The sequence below is a fragment of the Mobula birostris genome, chromosome 29 (assembly GCF_030028105.1).
Source record: "Mobula birostris isolate sMobBir1 chromosome 29, sMobBir1.hap1, whole genome shotgun sequence".
Classification (NCBI taxonomy): domain Eukaryota; kingdom Metazoa; phylum Chordata; class Chondrichthyes; order Myliobatiformes; family Myliobatidae; genus Mobula; species Mobula birostris.
Genome location: NC_092398.1, coordinates 26,138,869 through 26,158,826, shown reverse-complemented (window position 1 = coordinate 26,158,826; position 19,958 = coordinate 26,138,869). Strand labels below are relative to the sequence as shown.

The following is a 19,958-nucleotide window of genomic DNA, read 5'->3' as shown; positions in this document are numbered from 1 at the left end:
TTATGCAATAAAAGTTAATTCCTTGTTTCTCCAAATTCCTACGTGTTACAAGTGGTCTGAAATTACATTTGTGTTCACCTTCAAGTGGTCCAGCATAACCATAAAAAATGCCAGGGGAAGCAACACCTTGAAAAAATGTTGTTGTTCAGTGCAGGTTTCAATGAGACCCTCCCACCATCTCCCCCATTCTGTAAAACTCCACCAAAAGAGGTCCGCCATCCTTTCTGGAAATATATAACCGTCAATGGGTCTAACTCCTCAAACTCCCTCTACAACAGCACAATGGGAGCCCCTTCCCCACGGAGGTTCGAGAGTGAGGGGGTCACCCCACTCCTGAAACAGGCAGCAGGGTGGGGAACCTTTTGAGACATCGAGACCCCAGAAGTGAATAAATGGTCAGAAAGTTCTGCATTTGATTAAAGTATTCTGATTTATTGCCAGTCTTCATTATTACTTGATGCTGAAGGGCCGCAGGACGTCCACCCAAATCGACAAACTCCGCAGGGGCCCGAACTCTCACAATGAAACAAGAGAACGCTAGAGTGAGCGAGAGTGAGTCTCAGCAAGTGTGTTCTGAGGAAAGGAGGGGGAGGGTCAGGGGAGAGGAGAGGAAGGAAAGGGGGAAGAGCGTGGGAGGGGAGTGGAGAGTGGGAAGAGAGGGAGGGAGAGAGGAGAGGGCAGGTGGGGAGTGGGGAGAGGGGAGGGGATGTGCGGAGTGTCTCAACCTTCAGCATCAGGTGCGTTTGAGGTAGATGGCCTTGGTCAGGGTCGATTCCATCACCAGAGTGGTCTTGTACCCTTCCTGTTGATATCTTCCGCTCACCATCCGTCGGTTCACCTGAAAGACCCAATCGTGTTGGTTCAGTTGGAGAATAGGCCAGCAGGAATTCAAGGTCCAACATGTAAACCCAGCACAAACACAAGAGATTCTGCTGATGCTGGAAATCTCCAGCGGTGAGACTCAATGTAGATAGGGGGTGGGGGGACACTTCTTTCAGCACCTTCGCTCCATCTCTCACAACAGGCAGGTGGCCACTCGTTTAAATTCCACTGCCTTTCGGACGTGTTACTCCATGGCCTCCTTTTCTGCCATGATGAGGCCACACTCAGGTTGGAGGAGAAACACCTCATATTCCATCTGGATGGCCTACAACCTGATAGTATGAACACTGATTTCTCTAACCTCCAGAATTTCTCCCCTCCCCTTCTCTCTTCATTCCCCATTCTGGCTCGCCTATTACCCCTTCTCTTCTCCTCACTTGCCATCACCTCCCGCTGGTGCCTCTCCTCCTTCCCTTTCTCCCATGGTCCACTGCCCCCTCCTATCAGGTTCCTTCTTCTTCAGCCCTTTACCTCTTCCACCTATCACCTCCCAGATTTCTGCTTCATCCCACCTGCCTCGCTTATCTCAGGCCAACTTTTGCTCCTCCCCCTTTCCCCCTCCCCACCTTTTTGTTCTGGCTTCTTCCCCCTTCCTTTCCAGTCCTGATGAAGGGTCTAGGCCCGAAACGTCGACTGTTTATTCCCGTCCACAGTCATTGCCTGATCTGCTGAGCTCCTCTGGCACATTCCAACCGGCAAACAAGGGAAACGAGGACCTTCTCCCCTCTGAGTGGGGCTGAGGGATAAGTCAATCTCTCTCCCCTCTTCCTTCACACCCCAATCGCCTAACTCTGCCTTACCCTGACGAACATGTCATACAGATGCTCCCGGTTCCAGTGGCTTCTGAAGACCTCCGTCATGAATGTGATCATGAATGATCCCTGAGTTGTGTGCCGATAGGCCACGTAACCTGCAGAGGAATTACAGAGCAATTAGGATGGAGGAGAGGGTGGGAACAGGAAGCCCTATCAATTGATTTATTATCAGCACCAGCAGTGAGGAGCAAGAGGGTACGGACAAGGGAGGCGCAAGATTGCTTACAGGATTGCTTTGAATCGACGGACTGGACTGTACTCAGGGTTTCATCTCAGAGTCTGATTGAGTACACCGCAGCCGTAACTGACTTCATCCAAACCTGTGTGGATGAGTGTGTGGCCACGAGAACGTACCGTGCATACCCGAATGAAAAGCCATGGATGAACCGGGAGGGTCTGCTGAGGGTTAGTGATCTGTGGCATTCAAGTTTGGTGACCCAGGTCTGTACAAGAAAAAACAGGTACGATTTCCAGAGCGTTATTTCAAGAGCTAAGGAACAATTCTGAATAAGGTTGGAGATGAAGTTGGATGCATGTCAACTCTGGCAGGGTCTGCAGGCCATTACTTCCTAAAAAGTGAAACCCAACAGCATAAATGGCAACGTGGCTTCACTCCCAGTCAAGCTCAATGCCCTTTGTACTCGATATGAAAGGGAGAATAAAACTACAGCAGTGAAGATCCCTTCTACACCCGTTGATCCTGTGATCGCTGTCTCAGAGGTCGACGTCAGGCTGTCTTTCAGGAGGGTAACCCCTCACATGGTAGCAGGGCCCGATGGAGTTTCTGCTAAGATTCTGAAAACCTGTGCCAATCGGCTGGTGGGTGTGTTTAAAGACATTTTCAATCTTTCATTGTTACAGTTGGAAGTTCCCACCTGCTTCAAAAAGGCAACAATTATACCATTGCCGAAAGGTGATCTGCCTTAACGACTATCGTCCAGTAGCACTTACATCTGCAGTGATAAAATGCTCTGAGAGGGTGGTCACAGCTAGAAGGACCTGGACCCACTGCAACTTGCCTATCGTCATAATAGATGGACACGATCTCAATGACTCTCCATATGGTCTTGAATCACCTGGACAATACAAACACCTATGTCAGGATGCTATTCATTGACTATAGTTCAGCATTTAACACCATCGTTTCTACAGTCCCGATCAAAAAGCTACAGAACCTGGGCCTCTGTACCTTCCTCTGCAACTGGATCCTCAACTTCCTAACCAGAAGACCACAACCTGTGTGGATCGGAAATGACATCTCCACCTCACTGACGATAACACCGGTGCACTTCAGCGATGAGTGCTTAGCCCACTGCTCCACTCTCCCTACACTGTGTGGCTAGGCACAGCTGAAATGCCATCTATAAATTTGCTGATGGTACAACCATTGTTGGAAGAATTTCAGATGGAGACGAGAGGGCGTACGGAGGGAGATACACCAGCTAGTTGAGTGGTGTCGCACCAACAACCTTACACTCAACGTTAGTAAGACCAAAGAACTGATTGTGGACTTTAGAAAAGGTAAGACAAGGAACACACGGCAATCCTCACAGGGTGATCAGAAGTAGAAAGAGTGAACAATTTCAAGCTTCCGGGTGCTAACCTCTCTGAAGATCTATCCTGGGCCCAGCATAATTAACGCAAACATGAGGAAACACAGTTACAAAGACACAACAGCGGCTATATTTCATTAGAGTTTAGGAGATCTGGAACGTCATCAAACTCACTAATTTCTACAGATGTACCACGGACAGCATTCTAACTGGCTGCATCACCGTCTGGTATGGGGGGCGGTGGTGGGGGTGGGGGCTACTGCACAGGATGAAAATAAGCTGCAGAGTTGTAAGCTTAGTCAGCTCCATCATGGGTATCAGCCTCGGTATTATCAGAACATCTTCAAGAAATGATGCCTGAAAAAGGCAGCATCCATCATCAAGGACCCCCACCACCCAGGACAAGCCCCCTTCTCACTGCTGCCGTCCAGAAGGTGATACCGGAGCCTGAAGACACACACTCAACGATTCAGGAACAGCTTCTTCCCCTCTGCCATCAGATGTCTGAATGGACATCGAACCCATAAACACTACCTCACTTTTTAAAAATTTCTATTTTAGCACTACTTATTTAATTTAACTATTTTATATATACACACTTACTGTGATTCAGCTTTTCCCTCTCAGCCCCAATTTCTTGCCTTCTCCCCATAACCTTTCACGCCCTAACTCATCGAGAAGCTATCAACTGCCATCTTAAATATACCCAATGATGGCCTCCACAACTACCTGTGGCAACCAATTCCACAGATCCACCACCCTCGGGCTAAAGGAATTCCTTCTCATTCTGTTCTAAATAAACGTTCCTCTATTTTGAGGCTGTGCCCTCTGGTCCTAGAGTCCCCCTCCAAAGAAAACATCCTCTCCACATCCACTCTATCTAGGCCTTTCAACATTCGATAGGTTTATATGAGATCCCACCTCATTCTTCTAAATTCCAGTGAGTACAGGCCCAGAGCCTTCAATCATTGCTCATATGATAACCCTTTCATTCCCGGAACCATTCTCATGAACCCTCTCCAATGTCAGGACATTCTTTCTTAAACAAGGGAACCAAAACTGCTCACAATACTCCAAGTGAGGCCTCACCAATGCCTTATAAAGCCTCAACATACATCCTTGCTTTTGTACTCTAGTCCTCTTGAAATGAAGGTTAACGTTGCATTTGCCTTCCTTACCACAAACTCAATCTGCAAATTAACCTTTAGGGAATCCCAAGTCCCTTTGCATCTCAGATTCCTGAATAGTCTCTCTGCTTAGAAAATAGTCTATGCTTTTATTCCTCCTGCCAAAGTACATGACCATACACATCTGGACACGGTATTCCATCTGTCATTTCCTTGCCTATTCTCCTACTCTAAGCCCTTCTGCAGTCTCCTTGCTTCCTCAGCGCTACCTGCCCCTCCACCTATCTTTGTATTGTCCACAAACAATCACAAAGCCATCAATTTCATCATCCAAATCATTGACATACAACATAAAAAGAACCGGTCCCAATATAGACCTCTGTGGAACACCACTAGTCACCCCAGTCAACTAGAGGCCAGTCAGCCACTTCTTTGTCCGTGCAAGTCTTCCATTACACTTTGTCCATTACACTTCCTGTAATTCCACGGGATCTTAAGCTGTATGCATGGCACTTTGTCAAAAGCCTTCAGAAAATCCAAGTACACAACATCCAATGATTCTCCTTTGTCTATCCTGCTTATTACGTCTTCAAAGAATTCCAACATGTTACAAACCTCACGGATATCTTGTGACTGTCTCATGACCATGATGTAATTGAGTAGCTGATGGGCATGATGTAATGGTCTTTTGGAGGTCACCTGATGTAATTTTCCCACCGATGGAAGGTCACGTGATGACATGTTCACCATGGGTATAAAGGGGAGACCCCGGTGATGCAGTTAGTTTTCAGTTAGATCGTCAGTCAGATACTCCGCTATGCTGTGTATTCGTCCCATGACGCAGTTTAATTTTAAAACGGAATTTTACTTTCTATTGTAAGGTACACAAGTGTTGGGCTGGCAGTTTCACCAATAGCTGCCAGATTTGTTGGTGTACCTTTTCAGTAGTATTGGAGAGTGAAGACATTACTAAAGTACGGAACCTGAAGGAGTCGAGTAAAGCTGATATCGTTCGGCGGTATTGGAGAGGACCGACCATTGTGGAATCTTCATTCAAGAAAGAGTGATCTGCATGAGATAACCTCTGCTAAAGCAGAAAAGGTTGTGCAGTGTCTATTCTACAGAGGAAAGGTCAGTTCCTTTAAACCGTTTTATTTCCGCCATTGTGAATCCTGCGGACAAAGCAGGTTCTGACTGGGATCAGCAGTAACGTCAAGTCTTTGAGGAATTCTTTACTTCAAGAAAGTCCCTCCTAATTGACTGTATCAATCTCTTGGACTTTAGAATTTACCATTCTAGGAACTGTGTTCGAATTTATCACTTTAAGACTTGTTTTAAGAACTAGTACTGAGTTTGGCGGTTTGTCAAATGGCCGCATAGCGGTTTACTTCCGGTTAAGGTTTTTGTTTGTTTATCTTTTCACTAATGTTGAGTCGAGTTTAATAAATGTTTGTTTGTTAATAAAACCTGACTCATTTCTATATTCATTGTTGCCAGTCATGTGACAAACAGATTTGTCAGGCAAGATTTTCCCTTAAGGAAACCATGCTGACTTTGGCCTATTTTATCATGTGCCTCCAAGTATCCTAAAGCCACCTCCTTAACAATCAACTCCAACATCTTCCCACTCACTGAGGTCAGGTGAACTGGCCTATAATTTCCTTTCTTCTGCCTCCCTCCCTCCCTTCTTGAAGAGTGGAGTGACATTTGCAATTTTCCAGTACTCTAGAACTATGCCAGGATCCATTTATTCGTGAAAGATCATTATGAATGCCTCCCCAATCTGCTTTCTTGTGGCAGAGCCCCTAGTAGATGTGCTCAGGGGTGGGGAGGGCTTTGCCTGTGATGGACTGGGCTGTATCCATCACTTTCTGTAGACCGTTCCATTCCTGGGCTTTGGTGTTTCCATACCAGGCCGTGATGCAATCAGTCAGGAATCTCTCCACTGTGCATCTATACAAGTTTGCCAAAGATTTCAATGAGATGATGTCAAAACTATAACCTTTCCCTCAATGTCAACAAAACCAAAGAGCTGGTCATTGTCTTCAGGAAGGGCAGAGACACACTTTCGCTGTACCAAAGGTGTCAAGGTGAAGGCAGTCAAGACCTTCAACTTCTTTGGTGTAAACATCACGTAGACAGGGCAGCCAAGCTTTGACTCCCTCGAGGAGACTAAGAAAATTTGGCCCCACTGATTTAAAAAAATTGAAATACCACAAAAAGCATCCTACCCGGTTGTGTCACAGCTTGGTATGGCAATTGCTCTGCCCGTGACCGTGAAAAACTGCAGCGAGGTGTGGAATTTGCTTGGTGACCATGGAAACCAGCCTCCCCTCCATGGGCTTTACCTACACTTCCTCCTGCCTCAGTAAAGCAGCCAGCAAAATCAAAAACGCTACCCACCCCAGATATTCTCTCTCCTCTCCTGTCCCATCGGGCAGCAGATTCAAAAGCACGTCCCATCAGACTCAAGGATAGCTTCTACACCGATATTGTAAGACCACTGAACATTTCCCTAGTACATTAACATGGATCTCACAGTTTACCTTATTGTCTGCCTGCACTGCACTTTCTCTGTAATTGTGACACTTTATTCTGCGTCGTGATTGTGTTCCCTCGCACTGCTGCCCTCGAAGAGGACCACAACCTCGTCACAGGGTTTGGAGACTTGCATGCTTCAATGACCCGGAGAGAGTTCTGTTGGCTGGTGTCAGGCTTTTATGCTTTGGCTCTTGGCAGGATCACCCATGCCAAGCAGGTCAAAGGGTAGAGGTGAGGCTAAGAATGGCTCGCTGGTCCTCCAGCTTTAGGGCCAACAACCCTGACTGGTACAACAAAATTATTACAGAAACAGCAGTGAAGAATCTTTCTACATCTGAGTGTGGTGGTCTTCCTGAGTTTCCACCCGGGACTTGAGTGACTGACAGTCGTGGAAACCGAGAGGAAGTCTGACATGATAAAGGAAGCCCTGAACACCACCAGAGATGAAGGACTTTCATTTCTGCTCTAAACACCAGCAGCGAAACGAGCAAAGATGGACAGCTGAACCCTAACTGAAGATGACTATTAGGAGGCCATTCGGCCCTCAACCCGACCATTCATTGGAAAGACAACTGTACTGCCTGCTATCACCCTCAAAACACCCCCCCCCTCAATATCAAGAAATCTATTGCTCCAGTATGGCCTTAGCGGTGAGCGAGACACCCTGCCTGGGATGTATGATAGAGAGAGACCTAGGACAACCAAGGCACCCAGAGGGGGCCAACAATCACAGCGTGTGGGATCTTGCTATGCGTGTCGCCAAATCGGGCCAATCCAGGATCTTGGGAGCAGACGATGGGGCCTCTCCTGGGTTGGGATTTGGGTCTGAGAGATCTGAAATGGTCGATGTTTTGGGATGGGGATTGGGAAAACTGGGATTGCAGACACTTTGGAATGAGGACAGGGAAGAGTGGAATCCTGGGCGTTTTGGGTTGGTATAGGAAGTTGCAATTGTGGATGCTTTGGGGTGGGGATTGGGGAGATAGGGAGATAGGGATTATGCATTCTTTGGGAAGCGTATTGCAAAGATTGCAATGGTGGATGCATTGGGATGGTGACTAGGTAGATTGGGACGGGGACTTGGAAGACTGAATTGAGGATGCTTCGAGACGGGGACTTGGAAGCCTAGGATTGCTGACACTTTAGGATGGGGATTGGGAAGGTAGCTAAATCTGGAATTGTGGATGCTTTGGGACGAGGACCATAAGATTGGAATGGAGGTTGTGAAGATTGGAATTGTAGACACTGGGATGGGGATTGTAAGATTGGAATGGAGATTGTGAAGATTGGAATTGTAGACACTTTGGGATGGGGATTGGGAAAAATTGCGATGGCATTTCAGTTTTTGGTTTGAGTCTAGGATGTGGAAGATCTGGATATGGGTCAGAAACCAGGAACGGTGAGCAAGGAAAGACTGAGCAATTAGGGATCACAGTAGGGATTATGGAATTGGGGTCCAACACAAGAGCGAAGGTCAGATAACCCAGACTAGAATGTTGTTGGTGATTAGGACAGGGAAGAGCAGACTCAGGGTGGATTGGAATCGACGATGGAGCAAGGAGACAACTAACCTGGTATTGAGGGGTACACGACAAAGGTGTCCGAAACCTTCGGGAGTTCATCAGGTTCCAAAGGCAAAGCACGGAAGTCGGTCAAAGAAACTCCACTGTCTTGCTTATCTAGAAAAATACCTCAAAATTTACCATCATATCTCATCACATAATCCCAGAGTCAGATAGAAAGTAAAATTCCCCACACACCGCCCCAACAAACAATCCCAGAGACGGACAGAGAGAAAAACTCCCTCCACACCGTCCCATCACAAGAGTGAATCTCCCTTCACACCATCCTATCACACACTCCCGGGGTCAGACACAGAGTGAAGCTCCCTCCACACCGTCCCGTCACACACTCCCGGGGTCAGACACAGAGTGAATCTCCCTTCACACCATCCCATCACACACTCCCGGGGTCAGACACAGAGTGAAGCTCCCTCCACACCGTCCCATCACACACTCCCGGGGTCAGACACAGAGTGAATCTCCATCCACACTGTAACATCACACACTCCTGGGGTCAGACACAGAGTGAAGCTCCCTCCACACAGTAACATCACACACTCCCGGGGTCAGACACAGAGTGAAGCTCCCTCCACACCGTCCCGTCACACACTCCCGGGGTCAGACACAGAGTGAATCTCCCTTCACACCATCCCATCACACACTCCCGGGGTCAGACACAGAGTGAAGCTCCCTCCACACAGTAACATCACACACTCCTGGGGTCAGACACAGAGTGAAGCTCCCTCCACACAGTAACATCACACACTCCTGGGGTCAGATACAGGGTGAGACTCCCTCTTCACTGTTCCATCGCATATTCCTAGGGTCAGACACAGAGGAAGCTCCCTCCACACTGTCCCATCACACACTCCCAGGGTCAGACAGAGAGTGAATCTCCCTCCACACTGTCCCATCACATACTTGCAAAGAACAGGTTGTGTGTAAACCCTGGGAGGGGTTTGTTTCTTTTGTCTCTGGGTGGGGATGGGGGTGGGGGTGGGGGTACAACCAAAGCAATTTGAAATGGGATGAAAAATTCCTTCCCTTCCTTAGGGTGGTAAATGCATGGAATTTGCTCCCAAGCGGTTTCGTGAGAGCGGAGAAACTCCTTACTGACAGTGATCGAACCCGGGTCACTGGCACTGCAATGGTGTCACGATAACCGTGCCGCCCTGAGAAAATTCCAGCCATGAGAGGTGCCAAGGGGTGAGTGGAGAGAGCAGGAATTACAATCGAGAGACAGGATGAGCCTGGAGTATATTGAATGCAGGAAGCGACAAATACGTCTCATCCTGATCCAACTAGCAGCATTCCTGGTCCTGTGGGCCTCAGGGAAAGCCACGCCATCCCACTCACCCCACCCCCATCCCCCTCACCCCAACACCCTCACTCCATCCCCTTGACCCCAACACCCCCACCGCATCCCCCTCACCCCATCCCACTCACCCTACCCCCATCCCCCCATCCCCCTCATCCCAACACCCCCACCCCATCACCCCCACCCTATCCCCCTCAGCCCAACAACCCCCCCATCCCCCTCATCCCAACACCCCCACCCCATCCCCTCACCCCATCCTATCACCCCCACCCTATCCTCCTCACCCCATCACCCCCACCCTATCCCCCTTACCTCAACACCCTCACTCCATCCCCTTGACCCCAACACCCCCACCGCATCCCCCTCACCCTACCCCGCACACCAACACCTCCTCACTCCATCCCCCTCACCTCACCCCACCCTGATTAACCCTGTGCCAGTATTGAGACAGGGCACATCTTCCTGTTGTCTGGGGGATGATGGTCCTGTCTGAGTAGTTCAGGAATGTCCTCTACCAGCGAGTACGTATCCCCCGGGTGATTGGGGAAAGCTGCATTTGGAAATGGTTCTGAGACCCCTGCCTTAGGAACAGAGATACCTCTTACTCTCTGTCAGTCTCTCTCTTTCTCTCTGTCCTTTCTCTTACCCTCACCCCTCTCTGTCGCTGCCCTCTCACCCCCACTTACGGAGGGGGGTGTGGTGAGGCGTGCAATGTGTTTGCCTAAGTTCCCCAAGTTGCTTTTTCCACTGATTTTCCTTGTTAACCCCTCCCATCCCTTCTCATTCCCTTTTCCTCTAGTCCCCTTCCCTCATCTCATCCTCCCCCATCACTCTCTGTCTTTCCCGCTTTACTCTCCTCTGGTTTGCCTGCTCTTCTCTCAGTCTCCTTCTCTCTCTCTCTCTCCCCGAGTGTCTGCCTGCGTGTCTCTCTCCATCTCATAGATATCTCTTTCTGTCTGTGTCTCACAGTCTCTCTGCCTGCCTGTCTCTCCCAATCTCATCTCTCTCTCTCCGGCTGTCTATCTGTCTCTCTCTGTCACTCTCTCTGTCTGTCCCCCGTCTCTCTGTCTGTGTCACTCTCTGTCTCTTTGTTTTCCTCTCTTTCTCTCTCTATCTTTGTGTGTCTCTCTCTGTTCTCACCTCCTCGGCAGGCTTGGATGACGAACACCTTGGGCTTCTGCTGCAGACGAAGACACTCCTCGTTGTTGAACATGTCAAAGATCTCCTCAAGGTCAACCTCTTTTTCGTCACGACCCTTAACCTTGCCCTCCGATCCGTGCGCCAGAATGAACACGAAGGAGCAGCAGACTTCGTCCTCGATGCTGTCACGGTACTTCTCCAGGGAGGAGATGATTTCCTGCGTGAAGAGCCAAGGTGTGAATGCCCTTGTTTACTGCCCCTCTGGCCACGGCTCGTGAGACTATTGCTCCTCGCCCTGCATCCAAACTTGGTTCAGATGCTGAGCAAGTACAGGTTTGTCATTTCAAAACATTGGACTAATTCAAATGAAGACACGGGAGTCGGGGAACTTTGGGTTTACTTTATGCAAGGTGTGCACGTTTCACATGGTAGCATGATAGAACATAGAAGATACAGCACAGGAACAGGCCATTCGGCCCACAATGTTGTGCTGAACCAGCTAAAAAGTAAAAAGAATACACCCAAGCACTATTCCCTCCTACTTACACAAAGTCCATATCCCTTCATCTTCCGCACATTTATGTGCCAATTCAAACTGCTCTTAGAAACCTCTAATATATTTGCCTCTACCACCATACCAGTGAGTACATTCCAGGCACTGAGTAAAAAACTTACCCCTTTGAACCTACCCCCTCTCACCTTCGTGCATGCCCTTCTGGTATTAAACATCTCAACCCTGGGAAACAGATACTCCCCGTCTCCTGTATCAATGCCTCACATATCAGATCTTCTCTCAGCCTCCGGCACTCCAGAGAAAACAACCCAAGTTTATCCAGCCTCTCGTGATAGCACACAAACTAGGCAATATTCTGGTAAACCTCCTCTGCACCCTCTCCAAAGCCTCAACATCCTTTCTGTAGTGGGCAAACTGTATGCGATATGACAGTAATATGCAATTCACGTATTTATACATACAACCTGTAACGGATTACTTAAATGAACAAGAATGCTTAATCAGCCAGTATATATACAAGATTACTGAAATATTAAGTACAGAACAGCAAGCACAGTCTAAACATTTGAATTGTTTCCCATCCATACAGATCTTCTCAGTAAATTGAAGTTGTACAAATGGAAAACGATAAGTTAGTAAATTGGTTAATTGTCACGTAGTGGATGGTGTCTTATGACACGGGCCAAGTACAGGCAAATGGAACTGGCTTAAGCATGCTTTGGGCGTCCTTCACCGGGGTACTCACTCGTTGTCTGTCACTGCGTGTCCCCCCCGCCCCTACTCTCCCAGAAGACCAGACAAGTCCTCTGCCAAGCAGATGCCGGGGCCTGACCATAAGATACAGGAGCAGAATTAGGCCATTTAGCCCATCAAGTCTACTTCACCATTTCATCACAGCCGGTCCTTCTTTGTCTTTCTTGTAGCAACTTGTAGATCCCTGCTGCCTTATCCAGACCCTCTTCACAAAGCCACAGTGTACAAAGAGGTGACCATCTCCTCCTCACTGTTCACGTGACAATAACAAAGTCGTTCCGATTTCGACCCTTCTCAAATCTGAGAATCCCTTTGCCAACATGGGGGGGGGGGGAACAGGTGATATGCCCCCCCAATTTCTCTAAGAGTGAGTGAGAAATATTGACCCTCTACAGTGAACAAACACTATGAAAATACCTCACCTTGCCAGTCGGATTGATACACTCAGTCACTTCGAAACCCAGGGTCCGCAATATATCCTTGAGATTACGCAAATCTATTTTGGCCCCTTCTCTCTGCTCTGTGACACAGAGGATGAAGGCCTTCCTTACACCGGACATGTTGTAGCGGTCATCCTGTGAGATAGAATACAGGAAATATCACATCACATTTCTGTCCCACCATTACCTACAAACCCCTGAATAACTTCAACGAATTAATCTGCAGTAGTTTAGCGGTTCGCGTAACGCCTTTACAGTGCCAGTAATCTGGGTTCAAATCCTGCCGCTGCCTGTAACAAGTTTATACAGTAACGTGCAAAAGCTTTAGGCACATGTAGATAGCGAGTGTGAACAGGAGCATTTTGTGTGTGTTGCTTGGATTTCCAGCATCTGCAGATTTTCTATTGTTAGGGTGAACGGGACTTTTGCACACTACTGTATTTGTCAACATGGAACGGAGAGCCAGTTTATAAATCAGAATCAGATTTATTATTACCAGCATGGGTCGTGAAATTTGTTAACTTAGCAGCAGCAGTTCAATGCAATACATAATCTAGAAGAATAAATAAATCAATTACAATATACATATATAGAATAGACTTAAAATCATGCAAAAACAGAAATAATATATATTAAAAAAGTGAGGTAGTGTTCACGGGTTCAATGTCCATTTAGGAATCGGATGGCAGAGGGGAAGAAGCTGTTCCTGTATCGCTGAGTGTGTGCCTTCAGGCTTCTGTATCTCCTACCTGATGGTAACAGTGAGAAAGGGGCATGCCCTGGGTGCTGGAAGTCCTTCATAACGGATGCTGCCTTTCTGAGACACCGCTCCCCGAAGATGTCCTGGGTACTTGGTAGGCTAGTGCCCAAGATAGAGCCGACTAAGTTTACAAATCTCTGCAGCTTCTTTCAGTCCTGTGCAGTAGCCCCTCCATACCAGACAGTGATACAGCCTGTCAGAATCCTCTCCACGGTACATCTGTAGAAGTTTTTGATTGTTTTTGTTGACATACCAAATCTCTTCAAACTCCTAATGAAGTATAGTCACTGTCTTGTCTTCTTTATAACTACATCGATATGTTGGGACCAGGTTAGGTCCTCAGAGATTTTGACATCCAGGAATTTAAAACTGTTCACTCTCCACTTCCGATCCCTCTATGAGGATTGGTATATGTTCTATCATCTTACCCTTTCTGAAATCGACAATCAGCTCTTTCGTCTTGCTGACGTTGAGTGCCAGGGTGTTGCTGCAACACCACTCCACTAGTTGGCATATCTCACTCCTGTACACCCTCTTGTCTCCATCTGAGATTCTACCAACAATGGTTGTATCATCAGCAAAGTTATAGATGGTATTTGAGCTATGCCTAGCCGCACAGTCACGGCTACAGAGAGAGGTGCACCAGTGTTGATCATCAGCGAGGAGGAGATATTATCACCAATCCACAAAGATCGTGGTTTTGTGGTTAGGAAGTCGAGGATCCAGTTGCAGAGGGAGGTACAGAGGCCCAGGTTCTGTAACTTCTCAATCAGGATCATGGGAATGATGGTGTTAAATGCTGAGCTATAGTCAATGAACTGCATCCTGACACAGGGGTTTGTATTGTCCAGGTGGTCTACGGCCCTGTGAAGAGCTATTGAGATTGTGCCTACCGTTGACCTATTGTGGTGATGGGCAAATTGCAATGGGTCCAGGTCCTTGCTGAGGCAGGAGTTCAGTCTCGTCATGACCAACTTCTCAAAGCATTTCATCACTGTCAATGTGAGTGCTACCGGGCAATAGTCATTAAGGCAGCTCACATTTTTCTTCTTAAGCACTGGCATAATTGTTGCCTTTTTGAAGCGTGAGAACTTCTGCCCATAGCAGTGAGAGGTTGAAAATGTCCTTGAATACTCCCGTCAGTTGGTTGGCGCAAGTTTTCAGAGCCTTGCCAGGTACTCTATTGGGGCATTCCACATCGCGAGGGTTCACTCTCTTTAAAGACAGCCTAAGGTCGGCCTCTGAGACGGAGATCACAGGGTCCCTGGGAGCAAAGGGTGTTGGGAATGGCGAGGGTGGAGGGGTGTGGAACAGGTGGCAGGGAGCGAGTGCCAAGGGTGTGGGAGCAGACACACCCAGCCCTGAGACACCAGGCAAGGTCATCTGATTCCAAATAATTGGTTTATTGATCAGTACAGAATGTCCCTCTGGTGTTTCCCGTTCCTTTCCCCTTTCCCCAACCACGGTTCCTATCTCCCTGCCCCCTTCCCACTGTATGTTCTCCCTACAACCATGTGGATTTCTTCCCACATTCCAAAGACATCTAGGTTAGAGTTAGTGAGTTGTGGGTATGCTATGTTTGTGCCTCAATTGTGCCTTGACCCAGACCGCTATCTGGCCTCTGCCTCTAACCAGTGTCTGGGCCTCCTACTGGCCTTCAGGCCTCGACTCAGGCCTCCTGCTGGTCTTCGAGCCTCGACTCGGATCGCTGTTTGGCCTTTGGGCCTCGACCCGGATCGCTGTCTGGCCTTTGGGCCTCGACCCGGATCGCTGTCTGGCCTTTGGGCCTCGACCCGGACCGCTGTCTGGCCTTTGGGCCTCGACCTGGATCGCTGTCTGGCCTTTGGGCCTCGACCCGGACCGTTGTCTGGCTTTTGGGCCTCGACTGGGACTGCTGTCTGGCCTTTGGGCCTCGACCCGGATCGGTGTCTGGCCTTTGGGCCTCGACCCAGGCTTCCTACTGGTCTTCGGACCTCAATATTTAGTATCAATGTAGGACTCACAGACAACAATGAATGAGAACCTGAACCAAAGACTATGAACACTGGACTCACCAATAGTGGGACCCTGAAAACTAGGCCTCAACCTCTGGTCTCACTGGTGACAGGACCCCCAACCCCCTCGCCAGTCCACCAGCCTGACAACTGACCACACCCACACCTCTGGCCTCTCTCCCATTTGACCTGCGAGTTGGACGCCCATGTGATGCCACACCCAGGGTCTGGTCAACGCCCGTGCTGTTTAATGGTCTCCTCCCCCACCACCGCCCCCTGTTGCGTACTGAGCTCACATCGTTTCACCAGATGTGTCTACCCCACTCCTCCCTGACCCACCTGATCCTGCACGTCCTGCGGCCTAGAGGCTCTCGGTGATGGCAACGACACATCATTGTCTGGACGAGGGGACTCCAGGGCAGCTTCGCTGTCCACATCTGAGGAAACAAATTCAAGATCAATGAAGCCCTGGAGCCCATAGTTGAGAGAAAGACTCGGTTTTAGGAACAGTTATTACCCCTCAACTAACAGGCTCCTGAACCAAAGGGAAACTTCACTCAAAAATGCTCTTCACCACGGCCTGTCCACTGCCATTCTTTCCAGAGTTTAAAGTAAATAATGTATACATCACCATAGACTACCCCAAGATTCATCATTTTTGAGGGCATTCACAGTAAAGAGTAAGAAACACATTAGAAAGAATAGAAAACATCACATAACAAAAACTGGGAAAATCGACCAATATGAAAAAGGCAAGTTATAGAAATGGTAATAATAACAAAATAAATAATAAATATTAAGACCATGAGTTAAGACACCCCTGCGGACGGTCACAAACCCGGCTGTGAAAGGAAGAGGGTTGAACATAGGGCTAGCAACGCCTTCCCATAAAACCCCAGAGCTATGGAAATGGCAACAGAACCTCATCCCTGCAAGAGGGAAGAACTGAGGTGTGGGGATCTCACTGAAACCCAGTGAAGGGAGGACTCACACCAGCAGGTTCAGGAACAGTCACTACCCCAAACATCAGGCCCTTGAATCAGAGGGGATATCTTCACTTGCCCCATCACTGAACTCTTCCCGAAACCTATGGACCCACTTTCAAGAGCTCTTCATCTCATGTTCCCGCTTATTTATTTATTATTTCTTCTTTTTGTGTTTGTGCAACTTGTTATCTGTTCTTTGGTTTAATGCCCTAATTGGGTGGTCTTTCATTAATTCTCCTCTAGTTATTATTCTGTATACTTGTTGAGTATGCCCACAAGAAAACGAATCTCAGGGTTGTATATGGTGGCAAATATATACTTTGATAATACATTTGCTTTGAACCTAAATGCTCATGAACGTTACTGCAAGGAATAAAAGCATACGCTATTTTCTAAATAAAGAGAACATACAAAAATCCAAGGTACAAAGGGGCTTGGGAGACCTCATGCAGGATTCTCTAAAGGTTAATTTTCAGCTTGAGTCTGTGGCGAGGAAGGTAAATGGTAGCAATCATTTTGAAAGGACTAAAACATAAAAGCAAGGACGTAACGTTGAGGCTTAATCAGGCACTGGTGAGGCCTCACTTGGAGAATCGTCGGTAGTTTTGGGGGCCTTATCTGAAAAAGGATCTGCTGACATTGGAGAGGATTCAAAGGAGGTTTACGAGAATGATTCCAGGAAAGGGTCATCATATGAGGGGCTTTTGATAGCTTTGGGCCTGTACTCATTGGAATTCAGAAGAATGAGGGGGGATGTTATTGAAACCTATTGAATGTTGAAAGGCCCTGATACAGTGAACATGGAGAGGAGGTTTCCTGTGGCGGTGCAGTCTAGGACCAGAGTGTACACTCTCAAAATAGAGGGATGTCCATTTAGAACAGAGATGAGCAGGAATTTCTTCAGCCAGAGGGTGGTAAATCTGTGGAATTCATTGCCACAGGCAACAGTGGAGGCTGGGTCACTGGGGGCATTTAAGGTGGAGCTTGGTACATTCTTCATCAGTCACGGTGTGGAAGATTACGGGGAGAAGGCAGGAGAATGGGGCTGAGCAGGAAATGAGTCAGCCATGGTGAAATGGTGGAGCAGACTCAATGGGCCGAACGGCCTAATTCGGCTCTTATGACTTATAGATGTACAAAGTTTGTCGGAGGGTTCAATGATAGTACAGTCAACATTTCGGGGGTCTCAGCCCGTACGTTTTCCATAGATGCTGCCTGACCTGCTCAGTTCCGCCAGCATTTTAAATGAAAGCTCCCTCTCCAGCTTCATGATATCCTCCCTCTCTCAAAGATTCCAAAGTACATTTTTTATCAGAATATACCTATACTCGCTATACAAGCTTGAGATTTGTCTCCTTACAGCAGCCACAAAACAAAGATACCCAATAAAACCCTTAAAAAAGATCATCACACATCCAATGAGCAAAAAGAGAAATAAAGCAGAAATCCTGCAAACAATAAACACAAACAAATGATGTTCAGAACTGAAGTCCCCAAGCACTTTGTCCACAGACCCTTACTTCAGTGCAGAGCCAAGCAAACGTCATGGAGCAGTGACCTGAACCAGCCCATCCCTCACCTCGGACCTCGACACCCTGACATTTTCAATCGGGTCCAGTGCTAAATCTTCGATAGCCTGGACTGCACCACCTTGATTCGGCCTGTACCTGACCTTTCCGATTCAGCCTGGGGCCCAAATCATCTTCCAAACATCCAGTTCAGTCGCTTCCATACACCCCTTCTCTCACCCCCACCCCTTCTCCCACCTCCCTTCCCTCCATCCTCACCTCCCTTTGTCGCTCCCTTCCCCCTCCCCTATTTCTCTCTCCCTCTGTATCCTCCCCTTTACCCACATCCCAACTCTTGATGATTCCCGGAAGGGGAGTCTCATTTCCCGGAATCAGCTGGCATTCTGGCACCTTTCCTCTGGAATCTGGGAACGCTGCAAGCCCATAGCCGCTGGCCGGGAATATACTGACCAAAGGGACAGCACTGGATGGTGGGGATGGAGCGGCCTCCACTCGTTAATCACTGGCAACATTCCCAGATTGCCGAGTGGGGGCAGGGACTGGCTGAGATTCTTACAAGGGTGTGTCTGTGCTGTGGTTTCCGGGAGAAAGGCTCACCCTCGTCCCACAGCTGGGGGGAGGGGCAAGAGACAGTGGCGAGAGGGGGAAGAGAGTGGGGTGAGGGGAAGGGAGAGCGAAAGGAGTGTGAAAGGGAGAGAAGGGAGAAAGGGAGAGGGTAGAGGGGGAGAGAGAGAGGGGGAGAAAGGAGAGAAAGGAGCGAGAGAGAGAATACGGGGAGAGAGGAGGTAGTGAGAGAGGGAGGGCAGCGAGTGGGATAGAAGGATCGAAACATGGGGAGAGTGAGGAAAGCAGGTGGGGAGACGAGAGGGAGAGGGGGGAGAGAGAGAGAGAGGGAGGGAGAGGTGAGGGAGAGAGAGAGAAAGGAGAGCGGGTGAGAAGAGTTAGTGAGAGAGGAATAGAGGGAGCGAGACAGATGTTGAGAGAGGGAGAGTGCGATATGGGGGTCCCAACACAAGGGTCTCGGGACACCCCCAGAGCCAGGTTCCCCCCACCACCCGACCAGGCGTGTACTCACCGGTGGAAGACATTCCTGCACCAGGCAGACAGCAGCAACGTTCCACAGGTGATATCCAGTCACGCCGGTTCTCAACAGCAGAACAGGATTAATCAGCTACAACCTACTCCCCACCCCTCAGCTGTCATTTCTTACCCGGGGGAGGGGTGTGAGGAGAGTGAAGCTTCCTTTGACAGAAAGAAAGTGAAAGAGAAAGGGCTTACCTCAGACAGGGAGAGGGAAAGATGGGGGTTATAGAGACAGACAGTGAGGGGTGTTGGTCTCCTGCTGGTGGGTCTTAAAGAGACGGGGAAGGGTGATGGAGACACAGGGAGGGGTCATAGAGATGGGGAAGGGGAGTTTCAGAAAGGAGAGATATTGGGACCAGATGGAGGGTCACAGAGATGTGGAGGGGTGCAGGGGCTGGAGGCCGTTACAGAGGCAGGGAGGGCCGTTGGAGAGGGAGGGGTTACAGAGACAGGGAGGGGTGTACTCTGGCAAAGATCACACAAACTTGTAGTAGTATAGATGGTTACAGAGGAGGGGGAGAGGGAGGAGAGTAGAGAAGTGGTGTGGAGTACAACACATCCTCTCTCTCTCCGAAAGCCCCCTTGTTCCGGGACGAGAGTGGCCTTTTCCTGGAATCCGTCGGCACTGACACAGCCTTTGATAATTACCAACTGAACCCTGCCGCCAGTCGGCGATCTTGGAACGTTGTCAGTGATTAATGAGCGGAGGCCACTCTGCCCCACCACCAGGTGCTGTCCCTTGGTCAGTCCATTCCTGGCACATCTGTTCACCTCCCACTCCATCCTCACCCATCTCCCCCCGTTGCTCATTCCCGAGACCCACCAAAACCTTGTCTCTAAAATCCCCTTCAAATCTCTCCCCTCTAATTTAGACTCCACTATCCTGGGGAAGGGGTGGTGGATACACCTCTGCCGAAGGAGGTGCGAGGTGCTCCTTCCCTCCGCTAGCCTGCTGGGCACC

At 48.8% G+C, this 19,958-nt stretch overlaps 1 protein-coding gene across 1 annotated transcript; it reads right to left on the bottom strand.

The window, feature by feature from the left end:
• Nucleotides 1-429: 429 nt before the first annotated feature.
• On the bottom strand, nucleotides 430-19,560 carry LOC140190009 (caspase-14-like). Its single transcript, XM_072246401.1, has 7 exons — nucleotides 18,990-19,560; nucleotides 15,739-15,836; nucleotides 12,628-12,780; nucleotides 10,939-11,155; nucleotides 8,490-8,597; nucleotides 1,683-1,792; nucleotides 430-838 (listed from the first exon to the last, which is right to left on the bottom strand). Exons 1-7 carry the CDS (start codon nucleotides 19,000-19,002, stop codon nucleotides 734-736), a joined length of 804 nt encoding a protein of 267 aa, XP_072102502.1. The 5' UTR covers nucleotides 19,003-19,560; the 3' UTR covers nucleotides 430-733.
• Nucleotides 19,561-19,958: the final 398 nt, after the last annotated feature.

Bases quoted from the DNA above. Each gene is read 5' to 3' on its own strand.
- LOC140190009 (XM_072246401.1), bottom strand. The intron at 12,781-15,738 runs GTGGGTCAGGGA...TCTATCTCACAG, and splicing joins CGCAGGACGTGCAGGATCAG to GATGACCGCTACAACATGTC. The intron at 8,598-10,938 runs GTGAGAACAGAG...GTATTTTTCTAG, and splicing joins CATCCAAGCCTGCCGAGGAG to ATAAGCAAGACAGTGGAGTT.